The sequence below is a fragment of the Arachis hypogaea genome, chromosome 9, assembly GCF_003086295.3.
Source record: "Arachis hypogaea cultivar Tifrunner chromosome 9, arahy.Tifrunner.gnm2.J5K5, whole genome shotgun sequence".
Taxonomy (NCBI): domain Eukaryota; kingdom Viridiplantae; phylum Streptophyta; class Magnoliopsida; order Fabales; family Fabaceae; genus Arachis; species Arachis hypogaea.
In genome coordinates, this window is record NC_092044.1 from 12,291,846 (window position 1) to 12,302,159 (window position 10,314).

At 28.5% G+C, this 10,314-nt stretch overlaps 1 protein-coding gene across 1 annotated transcript; it reads right to left on the reverse strand.

Annotated features, from left to right (window-relative positions):
- Window positions 1–4,492: 4,492 nt before the first annotated feature.
- LOC112710410 (auxin-binding protein ABP20) lies at window positions 4,493–5,492 on the reverse strand. Its single transcript, XM_025762608.2, has one exon. The coding sequence runs from the start codon at window positions 5,461–5,463 to the stop codon at window positions 4,837–4,839; it is 627 nt and encodes a 208-aa protein (XP_025618393.1). The 5' UTR covers window positions 5,464–5,492; the 3' UTR covers window positions 4,493–4,836.
- Window positions 5,493–10,314: the final 4,822 nt, after the last annotated feature.

Genomic DNA, 10,314 nt, shown 5'->3' on the forward strand with positions numbered 1-10,314 from the left:
ATAATTCGAATAATATTTGCTCTGGTCATTTGGTGGATAATCTATATGGGTTTGATTTGAATTCCTATAATAATGAAATACTACAAACAGGTACAAAATGAAAACTAAATGAGAATTTGGCATCATTATGGCACAAACGCCTAGGTCACATCTCTAAACAAAGAATTCAGAGGCTCGTGTTGGATGAAAATCTTGGACCCCTAAATTTGGCAAACTTTGAAGTTTGCATTGAGTGCATAAAGGGAAAAAGGACAAATGAAAAAAATTAGGTGCCGATAGAGCTAAAGATGTCTTAGAACTGATACATACCGATATATGTGGCACATTCCCTACTGTCTCTTGGAATGGACAACGATACTTTATTACGTTCATAGATGATTACTCTCATTACACGTATCTATATTTAATTCATGAAAAGTCCCAAGCATGGGATGTTTTCAAGTCTTTCAAAACTGAAGTTGAACTTTAACTTGGAAAGAAAATTAAAGCAGCCAAATCTGATCGTGGTGGTGAATACTACGGAAGATATGACGGTTCAAGTGAGCAACGCCCTGGGCCTTTTGTTCTTTTTCTAGAAGAGTGTGATATTGTTCCGCAATATACCATGCCAGGTAAACCTAGCATGAATGGTGTTGCAGAGCGAAGGAATCGAACTCTTAAGGACATGGTGAGAAGTATGATTAGTCATTCTTCCTTGCCTGAATCACTCTGGAGAGAAGCCTTAAAGACCGTAGTGTACATCCTTAATAGGGTGCCAAGCAAAGCAGTTAACAAAACCCCATATGAAATTTGGATTGGGAAATTATCATTTGCATATTTAGGGATGTCCAACTGATGCGCGACCTTATAGGCCGCATGAAAGAAGATTGGACTCAAGAACAATTAGTTACGACTTTGTTGGTTACGCTGAGTATTCACGGGGGTACAACCGTACAAGTTTTACAATCCTATATCAAAGTCTATTTTGAAATGGGAAATGCAAGATTTCTTATAGATGTTGAGTTTGGGGGAAATAAATATTAGGAATATAGCTTTTGATGAGGATTCTATAACCGACAATGATTAGGTCTTTGTGCCTATTATTGTTCAAGATACAGTTATAGTACATGAGCACAATGAGAATCCTACTGTAGATTCAATTGCAGTACAAGAGAACAATGAGAATATTGTTGTTGCTCAAGATGCTGCTACAATACAGAAAAATAATAAGAATCCTCCTCAATCCCAATCCATACAGCAAGCTCAACAACCTCAAGAAGTGTCATTAAAGAGATCCAACAGAGAAAGGAGAAAATCCATCTATGGTCTCAAACAAGCTTCCCGTCAATGGTATCGCAAGTTTAATCAAGACATTATCTCATATGGGTTTGAGGTAAATATTATAGATGAGTGTGTATACCGCAAGTTCAATGGGAGTAAATACATCTTTTTGGTTTTATCTGTTGATGACATTCTACTTACAGTAACGATATAGGCTTATTGCATGAAACTAAGAAATTTCTATCAAACTAATTCGAAATAAAAATTCTTGGTGATGTCTCTTTTGTATTAGGAATTGAGATACTAAGAGATCGCTCTCAAGGTATTCTTGGATTATCACAAAAGGACTATATCGAAAAGATTTTAAGTAGATATTGCATAAAAAGTTATAAACCAATGGACACACCCGTAACTAAAGGAGACAAGTTCAGTCTCAAGCTATACCCTAAAAAAATGATCTTGAGAGGACATCAATGCATGATAAACCTTATGCATCAGCATTATGGAGCTTAATGTATGCTCAAGTCTACATACGTCCCGATATATCATTTATAGTGGGAGTGTTGGTAAATACTTGAGCAATATGGCATGAATCATTGGATAGCTGTTAAATGCGTAATGCGTTATCTAAAGAAAACAAAGGATTACATGCTTATTTGTCGGAGATCAGAAAATTTGGAGATCATTGGGTACTCTGATTCCGATTTCATAGCATATGGTTGCGAAACTTTGTCACTAAGCTTCGTATAGTAGATGTCATTGAAAGGTCATTAAAGATATTTTGTGACAATAAGTCAGCAGTACTATACTCCAATAACAATAAGAGCTTGACAAAATTAAAGCATACAGACATCAAGTTCTTAGTTGTCAAGGAGAAAGTTTAAGAAAAACAGATTTTCATAGGACATATAGGAACTGAGTATATGCTAGTAGACTCAATAACCAAGAAATTGATCCCTAAAGTCTTTCATGAGCACACTGCTCGGATGGGTGTCAATATTTGTGATGCATTGGTTTAGTGGGAGTTTATTTTATGCTATATGTCCTATGACACATATTGAGTTATTTTTCTGCAGAATTAAGTTGATAGTTTATTTCATGTTATGTGAAATGTTCATTTTGCAATATTTGTATTATGTTTGATCTCAATAAAGTTTTAAAGTTGGACCAGCTGGAAATAGAGATGCATGAGATCACTTGGCATGTAATTTTCGTATTACTGATCCAAATTTGATCTATGTCGTTAAGTATATTAGGATGGTGATTATCGTGGTTTAGTCACGACATTAATGTGATAAAAGCTACGGTAGTTCCATCTCTAATGTGTGAGACGGACCAGATTGTTAAAGTAATAAGAGAAATAGCATTTAGATGCGCGCATAAAGTTTATAAGATGTGATTATGTCAAGAAAGAATATATATATATCCCAAGTGGGAGATTGTTAGGAAATTATTTTAATTTCCTAATTTGTTTGTGGACAATACATATATTAATTATAATCACAAATTATGCTATTTCAAATTAAATTACTTATATAATGGTGATCTTATTTATTGTTATAAATGCTAAATTGAATAAGTCATTATTACTTTTGATTTGGAATTAAACGAGAATAAAATCATATATTATCTTTTGTTCTTTAGATAATTATCTTTTAGATTTTAGACATATTATCTTTTAGACTTTATATACTATTTTATTTGGATTTTACGGTTTAATGGATGACATGCTCAAATATAAATAGTACCTTCAGGGTTCGGTCCCTAATATACCAAAGCCGTCTTTATTACTCTTTTCCCATAAAAAGAGTCACAATTCAGCCGCCTAGGATACAGAAGGTTTTGGTTGAGAAAGATCGAAAGAACCACAAGATTCAAATTCTTCCATCAATTTCTGACTTTTATGAGTAAAGGTACGCTTTCGCATTATGATATATTTTTTGTGATTCAATATGGATGATCTCATTGATCTGGGTTAACAAAATTAATTTATTCCAACAATGATTATATATATGAAGTTCGTCATTGTTAATTAGGTCAAAAGAAAAATATTTTTGTGATTTTCCCGTACAAGCTTAATTATATTACTATCATAATTAAACAAGATATATAGCCTTATACCAAAAAAAAAAAGAGATATACTATATAGCCATTATATTAGAAAAGAAACAAAGTTAAAGATGTCATAACCATCTGGAACCAATAATAATATAAATAAATATATATTTGACATGTTCTATTTATAATATTAACGAAAACAATAAAAATGTCAAATATAAGAACAAGTAAAGTTAAATAATCCTGAAATATCATTATTGCAGGAAAAATACGACAATATATTATTTTATTAAAGAGAATTCTATTTAAGCATTTTATTAAATCTTGTGTATATAAGGGGCATAGCTCTTCTGGCACTGGTTCTGATATTGTTCTATATATAAAGACTCGAATCTAATACCATCGAGTAAGAAAAAGGAGTATTATATTAAGGCCTTATATTAATTCTTAACTCGTGCACTTCAATTACATGTGAAATACATAAATTAAATGACACTTCAAAACTATATTATAATATATCTCGATATCAATTAGAATATAATTTTAATTGTTATCTTAATTAATTATTCATGCTAACGTATTTCATGAAGAAATTAAAGGCATCCCAATATTAAAATGTAAAAAAAATGAAGATTAGTTCATATATACTATTAAAAAATGATTTTTAGTGGTTATTTATTTTATCAGTAATTAAATATTAATTATTTTATTTTTGTTGTTAAAAGGTTTTAGCAACAATTATATTATTGTTGATAAAATTATTTTTAATAATCACAAAAATTATATAATTATCGTTATATTATATAATAATAACATAAATATATAATTATTACAAAATTATAAATTAATAAAATATATAATAATTATTATATTATTACTACTAAAAATAATATTTGTTGTAATGCCAGTACAGCTAGGTTTATATGGATTTGCTTAAGTGTTACTTCATTTACGTTTATCTTTTAAGGTTTTGTTTTTAATTTTTTAAAACATAATAATGATTTAATATTTAAATATTATATAGATATTTATAAATTATATTTGGTCACAATATTAAAAATATTTGTCAAACACTAAAATTTTAAAAAATATTTTTTATTAAAAATAATTTTCTTTTCTTACAACTTAATATCACCCAAACACACACTTAAATCAATCACATTAAAACCACGTATCATGTAATTTAGGAGATCATTCATTATTATCACAAACTAACATTTACATTAATAATAAAAAAAAGATAAGAGTATAATACCATGATGATTGGTGGAATTTAAACTTGATAGATTATTTTCTCCAAGAAAATATTGAAAGTGAAAAATCAGGTGAAGTCGACTTTACATAAAGTTGATATATGAGAGTCGTTAGATGAAAATTTAGTCAAATCAGTTAAATCATCTCACGACCGTCAAATATGAACTTCACGTGAAGTCGACTACACGTGAGTTTTCACCGATATTAAATTGGCCCTTTGGATGGATAACTAATAACAAAACATCTGAATTAATTAACATAACCCTATCCTTGACCACCAAAAACACCCTTAAGTCTCTTAACTTCGGCAGGACTAATATACGTAGTCTTAGTAACAAATGCAGAATCCAGAGCGCTTGCAAACAACGCAACATCAACGAACTGTGCGCTTGGATTTGGGCTACTGAAAGCAAGAAAAGCTGTGGCACTTCCCTCTCCAGAATTTAACTGAAAATGTAACAACCCTTGTGGCAAAACCATGACGTCACCCTTTGTTATTGTCTTCACAAAAACCGTGTTATCTGGTGATATGAACCCGGCAGTTATCTTACCGTCCGTCACTAGAAGCATCTCGGAGGCATCTGGATGCGAGTGGAGCGGGACTATACCCCCCGCAAACAGATCTAGCTTCGCCGCGGCGAAGCCCAGCCCGTTAAGCCCCGGTATTTGTCCGACGAATGCCGGGGATATCGAGATGTTGAAAGCCTTGGAGAAGTTGGTGTTTTGAGGCTGAAGGGTGGTTGAAAAGTCTTCTATTTTTACTGACTTGGCCGGTTTACAGAGATACCCTGTGGTGGTTTGAGCGGCGCCAAGGTCTGCGACGCAGTAGCCTTGAACCGCCTCGTGGGAACCGGAGAAGACAAGAGCGAAGAGGAAGAAAATGGTAAACATTTTGCCGGGTGAATGATATCGTTGGGGATGTGATTGGATCGCTATATATAGAGAAAGAAAAAGTTCAGGAACTCCGTAATTTTATTAAAATTTACCCGGCAAAAATGGATAATTTCATGTTATCACGTATAATTTTACACTATTAAAAATATTAATAATAATTAATTAATAATTATAAATCATAAAATTTGTTTTTTTAGTATTTCTCAAAAAATAAATAAAATTTATTATTTTTAATTATTAGTTAATTAATAATATTTAAAAATATAAATTAAAAATATATTATTAAATTATTAAACTAAAATTATTAAATTGATTGTTAAATTTATTGATAAAAATAATAAAGTTTCATTGAATTTAACTTTTTTTAACGTGTTTTGTAATATGTAAGAGTTGTTCTAATTACCTTAGGTTGAATCAAATCAATTTTATTAATTAAATATATACTGAAATTAATTTAAAATATTAAATATACATTAATAATTAATTAAATTAAATAATATTTATACATAAATACATATAATTATTGATTTAATGTTTGATTTTTTATATTCACTTACTATTTTTAAAATCCATACTTTGATTCTCGACCATAGGAGAATCGTGCATTGTACGGAAAATTCTTAAATCATTGTTAAATGATATATTTTTTTGATTGCTTGATCTTGTATCAATAAAGTATGTTTCAGAGGAAGACGTACTAAGGTAATTATTTTAGTATCTAATGTAGTATCTAATTTATTATAAAAAATAAAAAATAATATTTAATTTTAAAAATATAAAAATATTAAATTTTTAAATATTTAATATTTATCTTAAAAGACAAATTCAACAAATTCGATACCAAATTTGAAACGAATTTGCCGTGCATGAACAATGAATATCCATAAAATTTAAAGAAATAGTTGGTAAGAAAATTCTTCTCCAAAGAAGGAAAATAATATCTTCTACGACTTTCATTACATGCATATATGTAGTAAAGTTGTTCACGCAAATACGTTGACCCTCAATGTTGTAAGAAATTATAGAAAATGTTATTTATACACCAAAATCAGCTACTAAAATTAGTTACTAATATATTTGTGTATAAATATATGTATGATTTAATTTATTTTTAATGTATATTTATATTTCAATATATATTTTATATTGGTCACTGACTTTAGTAACTGATTTTGATATACACCTAATATAACCCAACCATTATATACGCCTGATACTTCATGTATGTATATCTCTCTTGGTCTCTTGCGTCACGATTAATGTAACCAAAACAACTTTTCATCAAATTATTTGAAATAATTGTTGTTGTTAAAATACTTATTAATTCCTTTCTAAGCTAAAAATTATTTTAAGTTTCAGTCTAAAATATAAATCCCTTTCCTTTTTCTGCAAAAGGGCAATAAGATTAGATTTACACTACAGTTTATCGGTTAAGTCTCCTACATTTTATTTGAGTTTGGGGGTCTTGTGTTTTACACTTTGACTGTCAACCCTCTTCTTTTATTTCATTAATTATTTGATTAGAAAAAAACTGGGCAAATGAGATATAATATGAACGAAAATGAGAGGTGCAAACTCTAGGGACAGTGGTGTAAGTGTGTAACAACATACGAGCAAGTAAGAACGGTAACTGGAAGTCACTTTGGACTATTGGTGAAATTATTTTTAGGTTCTTTGTGAATAAATTTAGCATTTTTACTCTCATAAATTAATTAATTGTCTTCTGTATCAATATTATAAGTTTATTATCATTTTTAATTTAAATTTTAAAAATATTAATAAAATAAAATTCTAAATCTTAAATTTTAAACATTAAATTCTAAGATTCTAAATCATAAATAATAAAATCAAAATTTGCAAAATAAATGACATAAAATAAGTAATATTTATTTGCTTCCAGAGCACATAATAAATTTTTGAACTATTGTCTCCATATACCAAATATAAGATATTATAAAATCAATAACTTGCTCTAAACTAAACTTCTATATTTTACTCGCATAAATGCATTTGATTTTAAATAGCTTTATAAATTAAATAACATGAATATATATTTATACATAATTTTATTTTTAATAGTGCAAAAATTAACATTCATATAAAATTACTCTCGATCATTTAAGTATTCCTTAGAGTGTGGAAGAGGAAAATAATAATGCAGAATACAACTTTCTAATCAAATATATATTCAAGTTAGAATCTAACAATTGTCTCTATCCAGCCAGACATAATATTTAAATCTTATTATATATTGAATAAAACCAAGCAGATGATGTTACTCTAACTAAGTGAACCAACCCTTGGAAAAACTAAGAAAACGAAGGTATGTTGGATATTTAAACCAAATACTACCATTACGACATTATTATAATACTAGTCTACAATTTTACAACCATAATCTTTGGCAAGTGGGGCAGCTGAGAATCTTGAAGTTTTATCAAAGTTTAGAAAATTGGTTATGACAACTCAAGGTTTGAAGGTCAAACAAACCAAATTCATTATGAATTAAACCTCATGTAATTTGCAAGTTTCATCACCGGTTATCATGCTCTAGGAAACAACAAAAATAGTATTAGTGTCAAATTGGTCTGATTGACCGGTCAAAATCTGCTGCAGGAGGATCTACAAATAAAACCAGAATCAATAATTAAAATTAATCAATATATATTTTTATATAAATATATATAATTTAATTTATTTTTAATATATATTTTATATTATAATTATATTATTTTATACTAAAACTAATTTTAATAATTAATTTTAATATACACCTAATACTAATAAAAATTATCTCACCATAATTACCATAAACAATTTAGATGCAACTTTATTACATTCACTGTTATTGCATATCTTGGTTATTACTTATCATTTCTATCTACAGATATTTAAAATATTAATAAATTTATCTAAAAAAATAAAATTAATATTAAACCTGTAAAAAATAAGATCCAATCAACAAAATTATTCAAATTCTAAAAATTATCCAAAATTTTTATACTATTCACTCCTAACCAAACCTAACTACAAATTTCCAACTATAAATCTAATTCTATCCCATCTTTAATTTTCACTCCTTCACTGCTCATCATGGTCGACAATGGCAGATCTTCTCTTTGACAATGGAGGACCAAACCCTCCGAAATATTTTATAAAAAAGTTAGTAGTTATTTCCTATATAATGAAGCTAGTTTAATTGGCTGCACTCTTCTACTTTCAACTCAATTTAACCCAGTTTGATTTTTTTTTTTTTTTTTTGTTATACCCGGTTTGATTCTTAATCTTAATTTCATCGTTCACTCATTTTTTTATTATAAACTTACTCAACCTTTTTTGTTATTTTGGGATGGGCTTCGCTGAACCGTTTTTTATTATAAACTTACTCAGCTTTTTTATATTCTGGGATGGACTTGTACCTATTTTATATGGCCAACATAGAGCTTGGTTTTCAATAAACAATTATACAAATTGTTTAAAAACAAGAGAGCAATTTAAAAAAAAATATTTATGTATTATTCAGTACTAAAAAATACAACATATAAAGAGTATATATAATTGTTAGAAGAATCAAAGTAATAAAAGTATAAAATTCTACGATTAATATACAAATACACTATATAAATACAAATGATACTAATTGATCTAATTTGATTTTAATTATTTTTTTAACATCTCCCCTCAAACTCAAGTGGGAGGTAAAGATACCATCTTGAGTTTGGATAACATAATTCAGAAACGAGTCAGATGATGAGCCTTCGTGAAGATATCAGCAGTCTGATCCAATAAAAAGGCAAATTAATATTCTCTTATTCAATAAAGTCTTTGGGATAATAATTATGAATAAAAGTAGAAATCTTAACAATATCAAAATTTTTTTAAGTGTCTTTAGGCATAGGAGTAGAGTTCAGACTTAGTAAATCCATTGCTTAATTATTGAATTTGCTATCAACTCTTGTAGTTGCTTATCAATTGTGACTAAAAATATATCCACTCTAAAATAATTCTCAATTGTAATATGATCTTTTTGGTGGCACAAACAGGTCTTGCTATATAAGAAGAATTAAATCAGGAATTACAATACCATGTTGCTCACAAAATGATTTCACATTTTTTAATAATTTCTTCTATCTGTCATCTCTCATGTTTTGGATAAGTATTTTTATAGAATGAACTAGTTGCATAGCATTAACTATGTTTTGAGATTGCTTTTGTAAAGCTTAATAAAGAACATCAGTTATTTCCATAATATTTTTCATCAAATGGAAGATCAATACAAATTCAAATGAGGTCGGGTATTGTAAGCACTATTTGCATCACTACGCTGAAAATAAGTTGATCCATTAACAATAATCTTTTGTAAAATAGTCAAAGTACCAATTTGATTTGCCCTTTTATCAGTTTTAAGTTCATCAATCTGTAATAATTGGACAAATTCATTTGTCTTAACATCATGTAACTCATCATATTGCTTATTAGAAGAACAAATGATGTTAACAGTGAAAGTCAATTTTGAAAAAAACTGATGCACAAGGATAACTTCTCTAGATGCAGCAACTAATGTAAGTTGTAATCGATGAGCAAAATAGTGAATATAATAAGTATAAGGACAATCTATTAAGAATAATACTTGTAACCCATTTCATTCCCCCTCTCATGTTGCTGACACCATCATCCTTGACCACGAATATTAGAGACATCAAGACTATGTTGAGAAAGAATACCACACCATCCATGTTTCAGAGTTAATGATGTAGTATCTTTAACGTGTACAAGATTAAGAAAACGCTTTTAAATAAAATCATGTATATCAATAAATCTCAAAACAAGTGTCATTTATTCTTTTTT

Bases quoted from the DNA above. Each gene is read 5' to 3' on its own strand.
- LOC112710410 (XM_025762608.2), bottom strand. From the start codon at position 5,463: ATGTTTACCATTTTCTTCCTCTTCGCTCTTGTCTTCTCCGGTTCCCAC.